This window comes from Epargyreus clarus, unplaced genomic scaffold, assembly GCF_041222505.1.
Source record: "Epargyreus clarus isolate Ecla_fem2 unplaced genomic scaffold, WU_Ecla_fem_2.2 ptg000025l, whole genome shotgun sequence".
Lineage (NCBI taxonomy): Eukaryota > Metazoa > Arthropoda > Insecta > Lepidoptera > Hesperiidae > Epargyreus > Epargyreus clarus.
Window position 1 is genome coordinate 992,549 of NW_027332232.1, and position 23,094 is coordinate 1,015,642.

The 23,094-nt window shown below is 34.8% G+C and overlaps 2 protein-coding genes across 2 annotated transcripts; one reads left to right on the forward strand and one right to left on the reverse strand.

The window, feature by feature from the left end:
* The first annotated feature begins 188 nt into the window (after positions 1-188).
* On the forward strand, positions 189-5,015 carry LOC140752741 (dol-P-Glc:Glc(2)Man(9)GlcNAc(2)-PP-Dol alpha-1,2-glucosyltransferase). The gene is made up of 2 exons (XM_073087079.1): positions 189-375; positions 1,191-5,015. Exon 2 carries the CDS (start codon positions 1,211-1,213, stop codon positions 2,654-2,656), a length of 1,446 nt encoding a protein of 481 aa, XP_072943180.1. The 5' UTR covers positions 189-375; positions 1,191-1,210; the 3' UTR covers positions 2,657-5,015.
* Positions 5,016-10,293: 5,278 nt separating this feature from the next.
* LOC140752761 (phospholipid phosphatase 5) lies at positions 10,294-19,656 on the reverse strand. The gene is made up of 6 exons (XM_073087108.1): positions 19,477-19,656; positions 15,283-15,469; positions 14,098-14,167; positions 13,450-13,578; positions 11,974-12,141; positions 10,294-11,144 (listed from the first exon to the last, which is right to left on the reverse strand). Exons 1-6 carry the CDS (start codon positions 19,551-19,553, stop codon positions 10,921-10,923), a joined length of 855 nt encoding a protein of 284 aa, XP_072943209.1. The 5' UTR covers positions 19,554-19,656; the 3' UTR covers positions 10,294-10,920.
* Positions 19,657-23,094: the final 3,438 nt, after the last annotated feature.

Here is a 23,094-nt window from a genome sequence, read left to right on the forward strand (position 1 = left end):
AGCATAAAATAAGTAAAATGATATGAATTTTTGTAAAAATAAATTCATTTTATAAAGAATATTATGTAAAAATAGTAAAATGACTCCTTATTTACCATTATAATGTAGATATAAGAAAATAATTATTTTTCGAGTTAACTGATAAAATTTTATATCTATGGCGAATCCCAGATGGATCAATAATGCAGTATGCCATCGACATGCACTCTGTCATAGATAACAGAAAAAACATAAAAAACACAGCCGGCTACCTGTGAATTTCGCGTTTTCTTAAGAAATAATCGAAAATATTGTGTTTTATAAATGTGCAAACGCTGAAATTACATTATTATGAAGTGGTGATGTGATATATTGGTTGAATATTCTACAATATCGGTAAGTCCTTTTTGCCTCCATTTTCAATAGATAACATTAAAATCAATATTGTATTTTTTATATATTAGAGATAAATAAGCATATAACTGGCTTGATGTTACGATTGAAAAAGAAGACTATTAAAATTCAAGTTCAAACTTAGACCATGGGTACTCCTGAAGACTAAGTAAGACTAAAGAACGCCAAATATGTTATATATTCAGCTGATTGTTAGGGTTCTCAGTGTCATAGATACCACGAAATTAGCGTACATAATTCCAGAATAGAAATATATTGTAATTATTAAGATATCAAGTAAGCTGACCAGGAACCTAACCTCATGAAGGTTACCCACATGTCCAGTGCAGTGGACTGTAGCCTAAGCCTCTCACTCTTAGAAGAGACCCGTTCCCAGCAGTGGGAGTAGTGGGTTGACGACGGTAGCTAATTTTAAAGGTAGTAAAACGCTTTGTGGTTCGACTCTGGTGGTACCACCGCCACACCTTTTTCTATTATAACAGCATATTATAGCATTGCTGTTTTCTGCTCTTTGTGGTTTGATTCCGATTGCACCACCGCCACATCTATTTCTGTTATAACAGCAGTGTTAAGCGCTGCTCGTTTCTGTTTTGAAGGGTGTGGTAAGGGAGACATACTTTTCAGACGCATTCCAGCTTACTCCTCAGGGGTGGCGGCACAAGTGTGGTCGACCTCAAGTAGCAATATTAATCCTATCTGGGGTTATTACAGATCGGCAGTAGCCACTTACCAACATGTGGACTGCATACTCATCTGCCACTCCTATATTATAAAAGAAAATTATATTATCTTTTCAGATCATCGAAAAGAATCAACAATGGATTTGTTATCACGCAATCACATTTTTATATATGCCATGATTGGTTTATACATGGGTTGCTCCATACCTGTGTTCGACAAAGTCTACAATACCCTGAAGGTTGTCATCGACGAGAAGTTTCATATACCACAAGCTCAGGCCTATTGCAACGGACAGTTTGATGTATGGGACCCGAAGATCACAACTCTACCAGGATTGTATTTGGCTGCTGCGAAGTTTGTGAGCCCTATCCTACCTTGTACCACTTATAACCTGAGATTCTTCAATCTAGTCATCTCCGGAATTAATATGGGGCTCATATACATAATCCTGAACATCGTGTACGGACACAGCTGCAGTCGATTCAATCTGACGTTACAAGCTTTGAACATGGTCTTACTACCTCCGCTATACTTCTTTGCGCATGTTTTCTATACCGATGTGTTATCTCTGATGTGTCTCTTAGTTTTCACGATCGCTGCAATCAAACGTTACCGAATAATGATACTGATCTTTGGTCTAGCCAGCATCGGGTGCAGGCAGACTAACGCTATATGGATTTTAATGTTTTTCTCGCAAAAACTATGCGAGATTGCCCTTAAAGCGTCCAGGGTGTATGGGAACGTTAAGATAGAGCATAATAAGAGTATTAAGAAGAATTCGAGCATGTATCACGTTTTGGACCGGTCGGCATTGAAACGTACCTATGATTATGAGGATGGCTACCATGTATTCTCAATGCCGTTCGATAGATTATACAAGAGCATGATCCACAATGAAGAACTCCTCACAGACTTACAGCACTGTATGGTCTTGTTCGTTCCCGTTTTAGCGTTTGGTCTGTTTGTCTTGTACAATGGTTCGATAGTGGTCGGAGATAAATCAGCCCATACCATGACACTGAACTCACCCCAATCGCTATATTTCCTACTGTTCTACGGATTCTTTGGGCTGCCATTCGTGCTGGCACGGTTTAAGTCCACGATGAAATTTATGCTCCAGAATAAATTAGTTGCGCTCGAACTCGCAGTGACTTCTGCCATATGTGTACACTTCAATACGGTGGCCCATCCGTACCTTCTAGCGGATAACCGGCACTACACGTTCTATATTTGGAATCGTTGGTTCGGTAGGTACCCCGCGGCACCGTACCTAACTATACCGGTCTACGTTTTCCTAACATTCAGTCTGTTGGATACTCTGAGAACTCAAAACTGCATATCGTTTCTACTAGCGTACTACCCATCTCTTATGTTGGGAACAGCGCTCCAACGCCTACTTGAAATAAGGTATTTCATTGTACCCTACTTTGTGGCCAGATTGAGGTTCCCGAAGTCACCTAACTGGCTAATAATATGTGAGTTCCTTTGGTATATGGCCATCAATGTAGCCACATTCACCATTTTCTTCACCAAAGAAGTTAAATGGGAGGAATTTGAAGAACCACAAAGAATAATATGGTAAAATGAATGACCTGTACTTTTAAGATGGTTTATTAGGCGAGTCTTACGGATTTTGATGATTTTCAACTATCAACTCCCCTTCCCCTTCTGGTCACTCCTTCCCCCTTCTTGTTGTCACTCCTCCCTCTTCTTCTGGTCTCTACCCCCTCCCTTGTGGTCACTCCTCCGCTCTTCTGGTGACCCCCCCTCTTTGTGACGTCACTCATTTCATTTGATAGTTTTATCATTTTTTTAACACAATATTATTGCCTTATGAAAGAATTTCATACCTTAAAAAAGTGACAGCGCTTCTAAAGGCCCTTATAAAGGCTTAAATCATACTTTTTTCTCAAATTGTCATATTACCTGTCACACCTAACTTAGCAGCTGAGTGACGTCACGGCTCAGTACTGTCACGTGACCACGTGACACTTCACTAATGACAGAACTATTCTTCATAGTACATTCAAACGTTATTCCGTAGAATTTTGAAGTAAATGTTACTAGTCGATGTATAGATGTAAGATTTTATCAATCTAAATGTTATAAAATAAATATGTTTAGACACAAAATACTATTAATTTCTTGAAAAAGTCTCGAAGAATACATTGAAGCGCTGACTTACATATGAGGCGAGCGGCTTAGTGCTCAGGAGTGACGTGTGATCGGCTTCAGGTGGAACCTGCTCTGTATGGAGTTACAGATGTCCATACGACAGTATCTACCATCAGGTGGACTGCATGGTATTCTACTTTAACTAACTAAATACAGATATAAATACGAATTTTGGCCACTTCAATATATTATTTCAGAGGCTAAAACTATCCTTTTTGACCTAAATCTGAATTTTAAAAACAAAAAAAAACATCTTTTACTAAACTTTTTCAAAAATATACTTTTGATATTAGAATTTTGGGACTGTCCTTGTAAATATGTATTTTTGAGTTTTTTTTCGAAAATGTATGCTTATTTTAGGTAACTTGTAAATAATAGGTAGTTTTTTAGGATAGAATCCGTATTATATAGCTTTTTTAGTTTAATTCTGTTAAGGATATTGCATTAATTTATTCTAAAAGTTACATCAAAATTAATTCCACTGTTTAAAAGACAATTAAATTTTGGAAATATTATGATGAAAGACATTTATTTATTCGTTCCATTTTTTGTTTCTTTGTTTTCTTCTGCTCTTTTCTTTCTTTCTTTGGCGACATTCAGAAATACGTAAAGTTTAATTTCTTGACTAATGTTTTTTAAAACGACTTATATATTTTTTTTTCATGTTTTTCATTAAATATTATTTCTAAAAAACATATGATATGGGTATTTGTTAATTTTCAGAAATGACTATTTTTTTCTACATTCTAAGTATAATTTTAGCAACATATTATATAAAATACATTAGTAATAATAAGTTTAACCTCATCTAAAGACTACGGTACTTAATACTATTTTTCAACTATATTTAATTATTAATAATAAATTATTAAGTGGACTAAGAATTTTCATTTTTATATCTAAGTTAAAACTTCTAGTGGCGACATCTATTGAATCTCGAGTTTTCGCAAAACGATAATAGATGGCGCTGGTTGGCATTCCTGAAACACGCTATCAATGTTTTCTTAAAAAAAGCTTTTTTAAAACAACTTTTCTGTACTGTTATAAATGTGTTATTATTTTTATATGTATCGTATATACAAATTCTAATATTTTGTATTCTTCAGTATGTAATATTTATATCTTTTGTATAACAGAATATAGGTTTTTTTTTTAATATTTGTAAGAGAAATATTTATCTTAGTATAAGTTATTACTAATGTGTGTTTGTTACGATTATCAAAACTTATTGTATTCAAGGCAATTGTTATTTTTTTCTATTTTTTTAAATTTCCAAAATGTTTTCAAAAAAAGACATTGTTATTTAAGTGTTTATTTCGCTAAAATTGATGTTTGTTATTTATCGAAATATATTTTTATGTATAAAATAAATTGTAAGTGCCAACACCAGTTTTCGTTGATTTATATATCTATTTTATATTGAAGATAATTGCTCATATCTATCGTAAATATATTGTGATGCAAAAAAAAATAAAAACTGTTGTGTATTTTGACTTATCGATGTGAATTAGACTTTTTCAACTGTGACTAAAGGTTTATTTAGATCTACAGACATATAACGTTTCAGACGCGTACCGTGACAGACAAAAGTATTCTCCCATGATATAAGGACCATGGGACAAAATTTTAAAAGTCGTGTATTGTCATCGGTTCTTGATAATTGTTCAAAATTTTTAATTAAACTGACCGTTCAAGGTGGGTAAAAATCGAATTCAAAGATTCCGTTACATACATACATGCAGGTCAAAGTAATAAAAGCGTGGTAAATATTATATTATTATTATATTATCATTTTGTCTGCCACGACACGTGTCTGTGACGTTCGATATCTGTACACTAAATGAGGACTTGTTCAACAGCATGTATGTAAAGAGTGAACTACAGACTATTTTCTCGCTTTAGAAATAAAAATAATTCAATTGTCTCCATTGTAGAAGAAATACTTTTGTCAACTCAAAACATAATGTGACTTAATAAATATTTGATGTGTGGTAATTTGATTTTATTTAAGTTTATCCCTTCGTAGTACGACGTTGGCACCATGTTATACCTATTTCTGGCAGATAAAAAAGTTTTAAAGGTAGAACCCTTTGTGGTTCGACTCCGGCGGCACCACCGCCACACCTATTTCTACCTAATAACAGCAGTGTTAGGCGCTGCTGTGTTCCGGTTTGAAGGGTGTGGTAAGGGAGACAGACTTTTCCGGGGCATTCCAGCTTAGTCCTAGGGGTAGCGGCGCATCTGTGGCCGACCTCAGGTAGGAATATCTAATTCTATCTGGGGTTGATTCCAGATGTCCATGGGCGGCAGTAGCCACTTACCATCAGGTGGACTGCATGCTCGTCTGCTACTCTTATATTATATAAAAAAAGTAAAGCGTTGCTGTATTCTGGTTTGAAGGGTCAAATTTAACTAAAAATAAAAGTGACAACGAATGAAAGATAAAAATCAATTTAAACTTTTTTAAAATTTATTTCCACAAATATTTCATAACACAATCGGATGGTAACACAGTTTTTGTAAAACAATAACACAGTTTCAAATTTCTAAAATACAAAATAAGTATCAAAAGTAAGTAAAATTATTATTATTAACTATAGATTCTATAATGGTAATAAATTACATTTTTTTATTATGTTCTCACAATGCACATTTTCTAAATTTTAACACATTTTTTAAACATTGTCCAAAATAAAAATGCTCTGTTAGCGACCAAATATACAAAAATAAGAATATATTTCTCTTAATTACACAACTAATTTAATTATACATTATTATTAATTTAAATTTACATTACATTATTATTATTATTTTAACGTCATCTATAGAATTTTCTATTTGACACTTAAACCACTTTTTTTATAAATAACTGTACTTTTGTCATAAATGTTATATTTTATTAAAATTTGTATGTTATTTTATATAATAATATTGTATGTATGTAATTGAAACTCGATTTTTACCCACTTTGAAAGGTCCGATTAATAATAAAATATTGAACAATTATCAAGAACCGATGACAATACACGATTAATAATTTTATCCCATTCTCCTCATCAGGATCGGCAGGAATTACGAGGACTTACGAGTTTCCTTGCGCGATTTTAGCGTGGTTTTTTTCAAAACTAAAATTATTTTACTAAGAACATTCGGTAATGTGTTGAGTTTGTAAAATATAGATACATAAATTATATAATGTTATACTAAAAATGTCAAATAGAAAAATACTATAACAGACGTTATAACCTACTTAATTTACTAGTATTATTAAAATAATCTATAAAAATTGCTATTAATTTATCTAACGGCTATGTAAATCGGAAGATCTTGTACCTGAACCTGCTGAACGAAATTAGTATTTGATGTCTTTCAAACTACATTAGCGAATTACATAATGAGATGTAATGATGTAAAATCCAATGGAAAAAGTCTTCCCTCAAAAATATACGAACTGAAAGTGCTACAACACGGAAGATATACTACAAAACTTCGTTGCAAGAACTTTGTATCTTGAATGAAACATTTATTAATATATAAAGGGTATTCTCGATACGCGGTTTTGATTATTATTGATAAAGTTTTCCGGGTTCGATCTCTGCCTGACAGATTATAAAGCTATATTTCTTGAGTGTATCACGATAAAAGAAACATTTAGAGGAAGATGACATATTTTCATACATATTTTATAACTATGACAATTGACAATTATGACAATTGGATTCCCGCCAAAACTCAATCTCTCCCGCGAACCCCACCGCGCCTCACCGCACCACAGATTAAAAATCACTCCACCACAGATATTTGAATGAATTTAAATCTGTTTAGGGTCTGGGTATTTATGTATTTGCGTTTGTGTGTTCATGGCACACATAATACAGGGATTCCTAGTGTGGGGTTGTGGGTGTACAAAGCGTATTTTTGCCAATATTTCGAAGAGTTGCATGGATAGTCACAGCGAAACTACCACCACTTTGCCGAGACCACGATCCATGCAACTGGCAATCATAAAATAATAAAATTAAAACCGCGTACCGTACCCGATACATATTAAAAAGTCTCAATTCCGTGATAATATTAGTCTAATATAAACATATAATCAACACATATACTTTCTTCGGGCAATATTTTTGTAAATTTATTTCTAAGTAACTTAAAAAGATAACGTTTATTAAATAAATAGTTTGAAAGACATCTAGTCGACACCAATGTTATCCATAATTATACGGGATAAAATAATAATTCTTACATATACAATTTATTCATAAATTATAAATAATACATTTTATTACAATTTTAAATGCTTAGTCGTCACACGACACAATATTATACATTTCTGTACGGAATGTGTAAAATATTTTGATAATTTTACATGAATTATACATAATATTTCATTTTTTGTACTATTTTATTTTTATTGAGATTTCCTGTGAGCCACAAACAGGAAAAGAAAAAAATAACATATAAATGGAACATAATATTTCATTTTCTTTACTATTCTATTTTATTTTGGATTACCTGTTGTACAAACAGGAAAAGAAAAAAATAACATCAATACAACATAAATTATACATAATATTACATTTTTTATACTATTGTTTTATATTTTGGATTGCCTGTGAGCCACAAACAGGAAAAGAAAAAATTAACATATAAATGGAATGTATATTTTGTACACTTGTATAATTTGTATAATTAATTTGCTTTGCAATAGAAATGATTATTAAGTACATGTGTTACTACATAAACATAAAATTATTATTATTAATGTGTGTTAATTAGAATATTATGCTTTGAATTGAATAAAATTAAAAGTGCCGCCCATGGACATCTGTAATCAACCCCAGATAGGATTGGGTTCCTACCTGAGGTCGGCTACAGACGCCGCTATCCATGAGGACTATGCTAGAATGCCTCGGTTAAGTATGTATCATTAACTATAAAACAATAAAAATTAAAGACACGACACGACACGACACGACGCGACGATACGACACGTATCGTATCGCACACCTAAAAATATTTCTTCTGCTAAACTTACAACCCTTCCCAGCTAACTTCATGGAGGCGATGTTTTCGTCATAGATTAGTAAAGATACTTCGCCGCCTTGAAATTGAATGAAGCCACAAACGGCTTATTAGTAAGTTCTTTTTTTGAATTCTTGACAAATAAAAACATTTTTAGAGAAAATTTACGAATAAATAACTAATACTGCGTAATTTACATAATAAATAAGTAATTATTTCAAATATTTTAGGGACATTTTAGCACGGAGACGTGGCAAAACTTTTTTACGCAACTATTTCAATTCTCAAAACTGGGTACATTTTCTTGTTAGGAGTGAGTAATCTTTACTAATCTATGGTTTTTGTACTAAATCACTCATATTTTTTCCTAAACACCCCAAAAAAAGTCAAACTTCTAAATAGCGAATCAATTGTAATTTATCCTAAAAGCGTACGAAATACAAATAATGCAGTTTCGTTTTATAAAATTTAAAATAAATATTTACTATAAAAGTGAAAAAATATCACATACACACATCATGTGATTCCAATTTTTAAAATTAATAATGAAGTAGCTGAAACTAACTAATTTTACATCGAATACGTAGCCAAATTCCTTAAATTTGCCTTTTTAAATAAAAAAATCTTTTTGAATTATGTATTTTTTTTCTCTTTCTTGTGCGACCTCCCAGGGGGTCTAACTTTGAAACACACTGCACTGTACTAATTTACTCACAATAAAACACTAAAAAAATAATAACTCCTTTCAATAACGATTAGAAATGGTTAGACTCAAAATTTTTGACAAACTATGTTTTAGTATTTTTACGTTTGATTTAAAAAATTTAATTTCGAGTTTTAAGGAACAATTTTTAAAATTTAAATTTTAAATTATGACTAATTATTTAAAAACACTGTTATACAATGTTGTAATTCCTTAATTAGGAACTAAATATATTATTATTTTGCCATTGAAGAAAACTACAGTCTAACTCATAGCAGACACTGCCGTATGAACTATAACCAACCTCAGATAGGCTAAGGCTGCTTGTCCACCGCACCGTCACCGAGCCGATACCGAGAACGAGATTATTTTAAGCCGATTTTAATATGTCGTGACGGCGATAGTTTGTCCACCGCGACCTATATCGGCGGTTTATTTTGTTCGATCGATGTCGGCGTGTGACGACAGTGTATGGACCAGTTCCAACGTGTTTTATATTGCCGGCACATCGGCCCGTCGAAAACTCGGTGCCGATCTAGCGGTCACGCCGATCTACTCGCAATATCGGCGGCCGGGATGACGGTGCTCGGGTGACGGGCGTGCGGTGGACAAGCGGCTATAGTAAATGTATATGGGCTACTTCGGCGCCGTCATTAATTATCGGTATCGGCTCGGTGACGGTGGCGGTGGACAAACAGCGTAAGCCCTATCTGAAGTCGGCCACAAGCGTTGCTAATGAGGACTAAGTTGGAACGCCTCGTGCTTTACCACATAAAGTAGAACGTATTTTTACGCTATTTTAAGACAAAATATCATAAAACTAATATATAGTGTAAATAATGTAAAAAAAAAATTACAAATTAATGGTAACATATTATATCACAATCAAAATTATTCCAAAATTTACTTTTGAAATTAAGTAAAACAAAATTTAAATTGGTAATATAAAAGAAGTTATTAAAATAAATAATTATAAATTGAAAATTCAATTCGTATAAAAATAAAAAAAATGGATAACATTATAAAACGCAGAAAGAATATTTTAAGAATCGGGTTAAATAGCGAAAAAATATTGTAAATTATAAATAAAAATACATTAATTTCGTAATAAAAGAATATACAAAACAGAAAAATTAAACATAAATAAATATTTTAAAAAATTGCGTTAAATAGCAAAAATAATTGTAAATGATAAATAATAAACATATAAATTAAAAACTAAAAACATAATTAAAAAACGCTACGAATATATGCGTAACATTTAAAAAATATAGTACAAAAATTAATAATATCGTATATAAAATTGTAAAACGTAAAAAAGTTAAGTAGAAAAATAATAAAATAAATTGGTAACGTATCAATTAAAAATATAAAAAATAACACAAAGTAATACGAAATACAAAATATAAAAATACAAATAATAACATTATCATTTTTTTAATCTTTTTTAAAACAACTTTAGTATTTTTAAAATTAAGTACGCTCATTAAAAAAATATATAAAAAATACATTAAGGAACAAAAATCACAAAAAACGCAATAAATTAATAATTGCACAACCAAAAAATTATTAAAATTAATATTCCAACATATACATAAAATTCACATAATAATTATTACTATTAAGTATGTCTGAACCCGCAAAAAGTAACGAAAAAATAAAAAAAATGAAAAAGTCACTCAACGAAGGTAAAATACAATATTATAGGAGTAGCAGACGAGCATGCAGTCCAACTGATGGTAAGTCACTGCCGTATGGACATCTGTAATCAACCCCAGATAGGATTCCTACTTGAGGTCGACCACAGCCGCTACCCCTGAGAACTAAGTCCGGATAAGTATCTCTTACCACACTTCAACCAGCAGCGCTCAACACTGTATAACAGAAACAGGTGTGACGGTGGTGCCGCTGGAATCTAACAGTGTTCTACCTTCAAATCCCTTTTAAATCCATTTATCCTCTTTCCTCCCATTCAGCAACGGTGTGGATTCAATCTCCTTGCAATCCTTCACAGGACTCACATCTGGTTTCCCGTTGAAGTATTTACCCAAACTTGAGTTGGTCACGACGTACGGTATCCCAGAGAGCTCTGACGTCAGAGGGTTGTAGTATTGCTGGTAGCATAATACAGCTACGGAGAAGCCCAGAGCTGATCCCACTAGGATATCTGAAAAGAAAAAAATATAGTTTAAAAACTAAAAGCCACGCTCTATTCGCACAAGGAAAATCGTTAATCCTGATTCCTGACGATCCTGATGAGGAGAATGGGATAAAATTATTGAAATCGTGTATTGTCATCGGTTCTTGATAATTGTTCAAAACCTTATATTCATCGGACCGTTCAAAAGGGGAAAAAATCGTGTTCAAAGATTTCGTTACATACATACATACAGGTCAAGTTAATAAAAGCGTTGTAAACAAAAGGTACTTTAATATACATACATATAATCATTTTTTACTTAAATATGGATATTATTTTATTGGTCTATTTTAGTGGTGGTGGTAGTCTTAGCTCCGGAACAGCGGCGGCACCACCGCCACACCTATTTCTACCTAATAACAGTAGTGTCAAACGCTGCTGTGTTCTGGTTTGAAGGGTGTGGTATGGGAGACATACTTTTGCGAGGCGTTCCAGCTTAGTCCTCAGGGGTAGCGGCGCATCTGTGGCCGACCTCTTATCATATCTGGGGTTGTTTTTTTTTTTATATTATAGGAGTAGCAGACGAGCATGCAGTCCACCTGATGGTAAGTTGCTACTACCGCCCATGGACATCTGTAATCAACCCCAGATAGATATTCCTATCTGAGGTCGACCACAGATGTGCCGCTACCCTGAGGACTAAGCTGGAACGCCTCGGAAGTCTGTCTCCCTTACCACACCCTTCAAACCGGAACACAGCAGCGCTAAACTGCTGTTATAACAGAAATAGGTGTAGCGGTGGTGTCGCCGGAGTCGAACCACAAAGGGTTCTACCACCTTCAAAGAACACACTCACCCTGCCAGTGGTGGTGATAGTCACAACTCCGGGACAGCGCGATACAGCCAGCCAGAGCGAGAGGCGCCAGGCAAGCCAGCACCCTGGGTCCGCTCCCACGACGCCGGGATAAAGCACCCAAACGACCACATAACCATGTCGCCGCTACACCCAGGGAGCAGAAGGACACTGAAAAACAATGGTTACTGATGAGGCACTGACATACGTTATAAAAAAAAAATCGGTTGTCTGTAAAGTCGGTTTACTGACGATAGTTGAACGTGACAACGTCATAAGAAAATACTGATGGAATGGTTGCATTTTTCAAAAGAAAATTTTAATTTTATTTGTTTGATAGTTATTTTGTATGGATATAGAGAAGGAGGTAAGTACGCGGAGGCCGATTGTGCCTCTTTGTCGCTCGTTCCGCGCTCTCGCTTGCACTTCAAGCCTTAAATGGAACGCCTCAGAGCGCGGTAACGCCGCATGAGTCATGTTTTTCGGTGCGTATTGCCGGCTCCATCGAATTATAATTAATTAATTTGAAGGTGGTAGAACCCGTTGTGGTTCGACTCCGGCGGCACTACCGCCACACCCATTTCTACCTAATAACAGCAGTGTTAAGCGCTGCTGTGTTCCGGTTTGAAGGGTGTGGTAAGGGAGACAGACTTTTCCGAGGCGTTCCAGCTTAGTCCTCAGGGGTAGCAGCGCATCTGTGGCCGACCTTAGGTAGGAATATCTAATCCTATCTGGGGTTGATTACAGATGTCCATGGGCGGCAGTAGCCACTTACCATCAGGTGGACTGCATGCTCGTCTGCTACTCCTATATTATAAAAAAAAAAAAAAAAAAAAAATATAAGATGTTGTCACGTCAAAAATTGTTATATCTTAGACTTGCAATTAATTAATACAATATCTATTTTGAGAAAAACGCGTTTTATATTTTTCAAACCATAACTGACGTCTGACACTTGCCAAAGAGTTGCTGCCAGTACCTCATATATACAATCTATGAATCAGTGGCGGACTAGGATGGTTTGACGACCCGCGTGGCGGAGCGGTCACCATAACGGTCTGACGCGCAGAGGGTCCCGGGTTCGATCCCCGGCCAAACAGAAATCTAAATGATGAATTTAGGTTTCTATTTGTGGGTCTGGGTGTTTGTGTATTTGTCTCTGTGTCCATGGCACCCACGACACAGGGAATCCTAGTGTGGGGATGTGAGTGTAGAAAGCGTATTAAGGTCGTCGGAGACCCGGGGCGGAAAGTTGAATGGAGGCCCCCACTGCTCCCAGATACACATTTTTTACTAAGCAACTGTTTGGAGGCCCCCCAGGATCGGAGGCCAGGGTCGGACTAAGCTGGAACGCCTCGAAAAAGTATGTCCCCCCTACCACACTTCAAACCAGAACACAGCACTTAACACTGCTGTTATAACAGAAATAGGTCCCTCTCGTTAGCAAAAAAATGGCTGAAGAAAAAGGTAGATACTCACAGCTACTATGGCCGCTGGGGAAGGACTTTCTGCCCTCCATAATGTCCATGGTGTCGCCAGTGCATTGCAGGTCAGCTGTCTCTATACCGTCCGGGAAGCAACGGTAGAAGAAGTCTGGACGGGGTCGACCTGGTAAATATATAAAATAATTGGCCAAGTGCTAATCGAACTCGCACAGAGGGGGTTCCGTACTATCAAATTTGCTTTTTAGGGTTCCGTACTCCGCAAATTCATTGACTTCTATGGCTGTTAGAGAACAAATACTAATAATTGACCAAATGCAAGTCATGTGCGTAACAGGGAATGTTCCGTACAACCAACATTTTCATTTAATTTTTTTATTTTTAGTATTTTTATTATGAGCTACTGACCCCCGACCCCCATATATTTTCAACTTTTTTTTAATATTTGTTGTTATAGCGGCCACCTTTATACATACTCTGTAAAATCAAGTGTCTATCTATTACGGTTCAGGAGATAGTGCCTCGTGACAGACGGACAGACTGCAAAGTCTTAGTAATAGTTCCGTTTTTACCCCTTGGGTACGGAACCCTAAAAACTTATTTATATGATACCAATCTTACTTTTGAAATTAGAAAATTAATTAATTGAATTGAATTAATTGAAATTGTAGAAGTAATGACTTACCAACAATTAATTTCATTGCATCCGTGATGACTCCATTTATACCCAGAGCTAACGACCATGTTAAAAGTATCTGAAATATTAGAAAAAAATATATTTTGTAATATGAAAAATACAATATGTGTAGCATAATGCATTTTATAAAATGTATTTTCTGTAATAACTGTAAATCTTATTTTTTCTATATTATAGGAGTAGCAGACAGGCACGTAGTTCATCTGATGGCAAGTGGCTCTTGCCGTTAGGACATCTGTAATCAACCCCAGATAAGATTCCTACCTGAGGTCGGCCACAGATGCGCCGATACTTCGCTGAAATGCCTCGGAAAAGTATGTCTTCCTTACCACACTTCAAACCAGAACACAGCAGCGCTTAACACTACTGTTATAACAAATAGGTGTGGCAGTGGTGCCGAACCATAGAGGATTCTACCAACTGCAAAATTTGGTTATAGATACGGCAGTGACGTGCCATTAGGCGGACTATCTGCATTGCAATCTTATGAATAAAAATTATTATAGTTTAAAAACTAAAAACCACGCTAAAATCGCACAAGGAAAATAGTTAATCCTGACGATCCTGATGAGTAGAAGGGGATAAAATTATTAAAATCATGTATTGTCATCGGTTCTTGATAATTGATCAAAATTTTAAATTAATTGGACCATTCAAAGTGGGTAAAAACCGAGTTCAAAGATTCCGTTACATACATACAGGTCAAGCTAATAAAAGCGTGGTAAGAATAGCCTTACTGTTGTGTAGAGCTAAGCCATTATATAAGTTAGTGTTAGAGTAATATTAAGTTAGTCATAATAAAGACACCAAACCATCAATACGCCTCTCAATACAACAAGAGCTTTTGAAGGTGGTAGAACCCTTTGTGGTTCGACTCCGGCGGCACCACCGCCACACCTATTTCTGCCTCATAACGGCAGTGTTAGACGCTGCTGTGTTCCGGTTTGAAGGGTGTGGTAAGGGAGACATACTTTTCCGAGGCGTTCCAGAGTCCTCAGGGGCAGCGGCGCTGTGGCCGAGCTCAGGTAGGAATATCTAATCCTATCTGGCGGTGATTACACATGTACATGGGCGGCTGCAACTTACCATCAGGTGAACATGCTCGTCTGCTACTCCTATATTATTAAAAAAAAAAAAAGCTGCGTCACTATATTATTCGAATGAAAAACAAACCTCAAACGCGTCATTGCAGTCGTTACACCCAGCCCACGCCATCAACGACAGTACACACGGTACAGAGAGCACGACGGCCCACAAAGCACCCCCCGGCACATACGACTCCCTGCGCGGATACTTGCAATCCGTCTCCAACTCCGACGGCTGGATTATACGAATGAACGGCGTCATTGTTTCCATGTAGCTGGAATTTAAACGAATTATAGTTTAAAAAGTAAAAACACGCTGAAATCGCACAAGGAAAGTTAATCCAGATTCCTGATGCTGATGAGGAGAATGGGATGAAATTATTAAAATCGTGTAGTGTCATCGGTTCTTGATAATTGTTCAAAATTTTAAATTAATCGGACCGTTCAAAGTGGGTAAAAATCGAGTTCAAAGATTCCGTTACATACATACATACATACAGGTCAAAATAATGTGTACCTCCAAATTTTTATATATTTTAATTTTTAGTATTTTGTTATCATATCAGCCGTAGAATCCATTGTGAAAATTTAAACTGTCTACCCATTGCAGTTCAATAGATAAAGCGAAAAACGCCGAATAATAGCGGTTACTCGTATGGCGACACCCATTCATTTACATTTTTTCTTATTTTTAGTACTTGTTGTTATAGCGGCCATCTTTATACGTACTTTGTAAAAAAATCAAGTGTCTATCTATCACGGTTCAGGAGATAGAGCCCTGTGACAGACGGACAGACAGCGGAGGCTAAGTAATAGGCACAATAATAGGGTTCCGTTTTTACCATTTACGCACGTTTTACCTGTAAATTGGGATGTCGAAGTCGCACACCGAGGGTTTCAAAACATAAATGTTTTTTCCTCACTTTATTTTTAGTATTTGTTATCATAAGAGCTACTTAGAAAAAGAAAATTACAAGCGTCTAATTCCTACGGTGCAAGTGATAGATGGGTTCACAAAGGGGTCTACCACCTTCAAATTACAAAAAGTCAAATTTTAGTAATTAAAGACGCTTTCGACACTCACAGCCCCACACTAGGACACACACTCCCTGTGTCGTTGGTACCATGAAGACACAAAGACGAACAGACAAACACCCAGGCCCAGAACTGATATCCAAATTCGATATCTGTCTGGCCGGGGATCGAATCCGGAACCTGCGCATCTGACTGGTATAGTCCACGTAAAACTGCTAGTCCGCTCAGAATATAGAAATGAATCGCGTAGTCATAGCAAATTGTATGACTACACCTGCTCGCAACAACTTCAGAGCGGATTAGCAGTTTGGCGCGGACAATACCTATTACTTTAACTGGTATGATAAAAGCTAATGTTAACCGCATTATGATAAATACGTAATCTCATACAGGTATGGATAATAATATTATTGAGCAAGTCATTAAAGATAAGAATTGGATATGGCTGCCAAATGTATTACTTCACTAACTATATTCACATATTCTTTTCCTTTTTACAATATAGGAGTAGAAGAGACCATGCAGTCCACCTGATGGTAATTAGCTACTGCTGTAGGACATCTGTAATCAACCCCAGATAGTATAAGATACCTACATGAGGTTGGTAGCAGATGCGCAACCCCTGACCCCCCCCCCCCCCCCCGAGGACTAAGCTGGAAGGCCTCGGAAAAGTATGTCTCCCTTACCACACCCTTCAAACCGCAACACTGCCTTTATTAGGCAGAAATAGGTGTGACGGTGGTGCCGCCGGAGTCGAATTATATACACATGCTGTTAGGGGTTCAGAAAAGGACATAGGTGACCTTTTATCCTCAAAAAAAGAAAATCCACTAAAAAAAAAACTCTGACACCAAGCAAAGCCACAGGTAAAACCTAGTATGATAATATTCCACAACGAAGAATGTAATAGAAGAATGCATAATGTGAACGTAATAACCATTCTTAATGGCCTGATAACACCTGATAAGAAAATGATGTATTGTTATTACAAGTACATGTTAATTCAAAAGTACGCTAGATTTAAATATGAGAATTTCTATTATTTCAGAAAATAAAACATTGTTTAAGCATCTGACTTTGTCTGTATATATAAGAGTGTAACTTTTCGTGTCTACTCTTAAATATATTTACAAATAATTCGCCAAATACGAGTCGATACCGAGGCTTCCAGACCACCAAATAAATGTTCATTGTTGTTTTACTTATTTTTATTCATTTTATTATTTTCAATAATATTTAGTTATATGACACAACAATAGATGGCGTTGGGATGATGATGAATGATATGTAAACAATATTTATAATAAAATTAAAATAACTATATTAAAATGTTTTATTATTATTATTTGTATTTGTTATAATAGCAGTTAAACGGATTGTAAAAATTCAACCGTCTTAGTACGGTTAAACAGTTAGATCTAAAAATGCCGAAAAATACCGGTTTGTTGTATGGAGACCCCATTTAATATTCAACTTTATTTTATTTTTAGTATTTGTTGTTATAGCGGCCACCGTTATGCATCCTCTGTAAAACTTTCATATGTCTATCAATTACGGTTCCGGAGTAATATGGTTCCATATTTACCCTTTCGGTATGAAACTCTAAAAAAGTTGTTAGGAAAATTGTGAAGTCACAATAGCAATTTTTATCAATTTTGTCTGTCTGTTTGTATGTTTGAAATTGCTTCAAACCATAACCACTTCATTGAATTCAATGAATTTACAATATCTTGACTAAAAACTAAATTTTTATATCATTCAAATCAATCAACTCTATCAAAAGTTATTACAATTTAAAATCAAAAGTAAGTTTTCTAACATTGCATGGTATGTGCGGAGCAGAGTTTCAGTTTACCGGTATACTCTGAGCTTGATAGATGGTGTTGTACGAATGACTTTATATTCTGAAATGCAGGCACGGCTTCTTTATGATAGATTATTGCATATTTACATATATAATATTTCAAAAATTATGTTTAGGAGTAGTACGCCCAGTAGACAATAGTACATTACAATACGAGGACGAAAATTTTTTTTCTGACAAGTGTGAGTTTGCAGGCCGAGCCGCAGGCGAGGACTGCAATCACACGAGTCAGAAAAACATTTTTCGTCCGCGTGTTGTATAAAATTTTATATTACGGGGTCGGAAATGGGGGTTTTGCGCACGCGAAGCGTGCGTAAAACGTCAATTTACGCACGCCGTGATATAAAATTTATTCATAATTAATACGACAAATTTGAACAAAAATATGTCTCTAATTTTTTTTAATATCATCATTAACTTATCATAATTATTGCTTTTGTATTTGGAAAACCAGTAAAAGTAATTCTTTTTCATTACTGTCTCAATGCTGGGCAGGCATTTCATCTCAGTGAGATTAAGAGTGACTTGACAATGATCTAATATCAGTATCAGTAGTAGGAGTAAGAGTAAAATAAAGGAAAATCCTTGTGGAAAATATTTTCCATAGTATAGTCCGGGTAAAACTTCTAGTCCGCTCTGAATATAAAAATAATGATTCATTCACGTCACGTCGCCATAGGAAATTGTATGAGTACACTTGCTCGTAACCACTTCAGTGGACTAGCAGTTTGGCGCAAACTTTAATTAGTAATGTTATAATAATTATATTTTTATTAGTAATAACTATCAGTGGAAACTTGTTATTGGCCTTTATGTACCTATTCTTCTCTTATAATTTATGTATTTAGCTGTAGGTTTCCCAAAAATGCATAATTATTTGAATACCCTATTTGTAACACCATAATTATGTACTGTATGCATGAGCAATAAAAATTCGAATTTTGAATTTGAAAATTAAAAAAAAAAACAATTAATAATGTTATAATTAACGGTAATTATAATGTTATATATGACTGAGGATAAATTTCACGATTTTTTTATGAATTTAAAAATATGATTAATTAAATGAGTTATGAATTATAATTACAAAATTAACAAACACGTATTTCTTGTGTCATGCCATAAACATGAGAAAACTCAGAATGACTCAGACTCAAATTCATAAAAGACTAACAACTTAATAAAATATAAATAAGTTTGAAAAATCCAAACACAAAGAAATTATATTTCTAAAGCTGATATTTTACTAATATTGAAATGATTCCAAATTTGAAATTATAGAATGAATATGATTTTTACGAGGGAAATAAATGTGCCTATTATGTTTTTTTAAGATTTTTTTCTAAACACAATACGACAAACAAAACATATGGTCATACATACCAAAACGCAGACAGAAGGGCGATGCGGATAAGTATTTCCACAAAAAGGCTGAAACTAGCAGATCTGATAAGAGGCATTTTTAACACAGAAAGATTTAGAATAAGTTAGAAATTTATTATTTTTGTCGAAAATTTATCAAAACATAGCAAAAGTGCCGTTCGGAAACCTTGCGCGGGTTTTGACAACCGACAACGTCACTATTATTTTCTTATTGTCAAAAAAGATTACTCTTCCAGTAAAATTTATTTTCTAAATATTTATTAAAAATATTAATATTTATAAACTTTATGCATTTTTATACATTTTGCAAAATACATGGATAAGTACATCATTTAATATTAAAAAGAACTTTTAAATGTTCAATACAATCCATATTATTTTGCTACTAGTTTCCGAACGAGCGTAAAACGTTTTGTTTTTGCAGTAGACTTCACTTGTAATTTCGTTAGAGGTCACTAGTGACGAAATAAAAATGATCTCTAATTTATATATATTTAATATTATTATTTTTTAAACGTACACAGATTCATATTGTTGAGGAAAAGGGTAGAAAAACTCTTTTTTTGCTTACTTAAAAAATGTAATTCTATTACCACACATTAAATACAGTTTAAGCGAAAAAAGTAAAAAGTAAAATCACAGAATGACCAAAGAAAGTAATTGTAAAACTAACAACAAAAGTAACAGAAATATAATGTGATGTAGAAATAATTTAATATACTTTAACTTAGATCACAAAAACTCAATTTAGGTGTCTACTCAAGGTACATGATTATAAAATATTTTCTTCTAATGACATTTATACACAAAACACAATAAGGCCACAAACAGGTTGTTCGAAAGTACTTAAAATCAGAAATTACGTGTATTTCTTTTTATTTGACATAATTTGATCAACAACTGCGCTTTCACAGTTGACATATTTTCAGTCACTGACTGTAAACTCACAAGACTTTAAAATTTATACATTTCCCTTTTATAAAGTCCTTTCACAGCAATTTAATGCCGTTTTTAGTATCATTTTCCAAATCAGATCTTAAGATATTGCAACAGTAGTAATTAAGTACAACGCAAAAAGTTGTTAGTAGTAATATAAGAGTTTTATACAAATTAAGGTTACATACGAGCGATAGAAGCGAATAGACCGACAGTCGGCGGTTACAACCGTCGCCGATAGTCGTCAGCTATTGTTAATGACAGACAATACTTTGCGACGGTCGGCGACAGGCGTCAGCGGCTGCGGGCGACTACCGCCGTTGGCAGGGATCGAATCGATTAATCGAAGAATCGGACCAATTCTGTCTTTTGGACCAAAAAAATGGTTATTTTAATCCTATCCATTAATGTATCGATTTAGTGAATCGATATTTCAACCTAAAAAATCGAAAGTCGATCTTTTCTAAGTTGAATGAATGTTCTAACATTAGAAAAGATTTTTTGCCAAAGGATATGTATTTCATTTGTTTTTTGCTATCTTGCCCGTCTACAACTAAGAAAAGATCGAAGATTTAAAGAATTGATTCTTTAGGCCCCGATTTTTTTGTGAATCTATTTCTTTCACTTCGATTCGAATCGATCTTTATCGGAAAGAATCGCCAGCCCTAACCGTTAGTTTTTAGAGATTACCGCTAACGCTGGCAGTTGCCGGCATCGACTGTCCCTTAAATATTTATACAGAGCTCTAAGATGTATCTTTACATAAGAATAAAAAACAATATAAAACGTTCTTAAAGAAGGTTGTGTAAAGCCTGACCATTCCCAAACAAAAATACACAAAAATAGAAAGTAAATTAATAAATAACATAAATATAAATGCAATATTATAATTATACATGTGAGTGCACCAAAAATATTATAATAATAGAAAACATTACACTCTATAGATACAATATAAGGTGGTACGAAACTTTCACCATAAAGAGATAACACTACTTAATATCTACTCTATTTAGAAGAAGGACAAAACATTTAAATTTGTTCTACAAGTTTCAATTTGCAGAAAATTACAATTTCTTGAAGTATTCTGTTAAGCTTCATACAATGTGAAAGATTCCTATGATATTAAAATACGTCATATTTTAAAAATGTAATAAACGACCTTCCAGTCCACCAGTTGAAATGTATTTAACTTAATATTTTATAGACAACCACTATTTTAGACCCCCCCCCCCCCCTCTACGAAGTTATGACTTAGGTTATGCAATAAATGGTCAAAAATTAAAAACAATAATATGCTACATTACATATGAATAACCCACTACATACTAATGCTGCATAACCGCTTCTGATCTGCTTTAAAGATTATGGTAGGCAGTGGCGGCGTAAGACCTAAATTTTATGTCGGCAAAACATTTTTCGGGGCCCTCTGACACAATACAATGTAAACATAAGGTTATAGGTTAAAGATAGTAGAACTCTTTGTGGTTCGACTCCGGCGGCACTACCGCCACACCTATTCTGCCTAATAACAGCAGCGTTAAGCGCTGTTGTTTTAAGGGAGACATACTTTTCCGAGGCATTCCAGCTTAGTCCTGAGAGGTAGCGGCGCATCTGTGGCCGACCTCAGGTAGCTAATACGTAATTCTATCTGGAGTTGATTACAGATGTCCATGGGCGGCAGTAGCCACTTACCATCAGGCGGACTGCATGGTCATCTGCTACTCTTATATTATAAAAAAAAGTGATGGACTAAGGTCGGAAGCCCGGGGTGGAAAGTGGAATGGAGGCCCCTAGTTTAAAAAGTTGATGGCCCACGTCGCCCACGCTTTACGCGGCCTCTGGTGGTAGATTAAATAATTTTAATTACACGAGACATTCCAATTTAGTTCTTAGGATTAGCAACACATCCGCAGTCAGATAGGAGTCTTATCTGAGTGCAACACTCACTCAGTTTTGCACTCAGATAGGACTCCGATCTGACGTCGCTTACAGATGTCTTCGGTGGCTACTTATCAGGTAGACTGCATGCTCGTAAAAAACTAAATGGGAACGCTTCATGTGCGCTACACACACACACATGAACTATGAATATATTAAGTTATTTTAAAGGCACATTAATACTATTTTTATAAGTATGAAGAGTAAACTTGTTAATAATGTATGTTTTTCAATTAAAAAATGCAATTTAAAGTGTTTCCCTTTCACTCTTTCTCTATAATGTGTGAGTGAGAAGAATATACAAAGCTGCCCTTTTGGCTTACATCCGTTATTTAAACAAGTTATGTTATTTTAAAATGTATGTAGTCCGCGCTAAACTGCCAGTCCGCTCCGAACATAGAAACGAGTCGCGTAGCAAATTGCAGATATTAGCGGGATGAAGACAGCTCGGGACCCTCCCGGCACTCTTCACTGCCCGCCCACGGGTACATAGCTGCGTTTGTGTGCCTTTACGGAGTAACGTAAGGCACACTTAACTAAACATGCGCGCAACAACTTCAGAGCGGACTAGCAGTTTGGCGCGAACTATAACATTACTCGACATTCAATCTTATGAATAAGAATATGATAAGAAAAGGTCTTGAATACATATAATTATGTACATTTATAATGTATACCATTTTTGTCTTCATACAAATATTTCCAACATAATTTTTATGGTAAAAATGTATAATGTAAGTA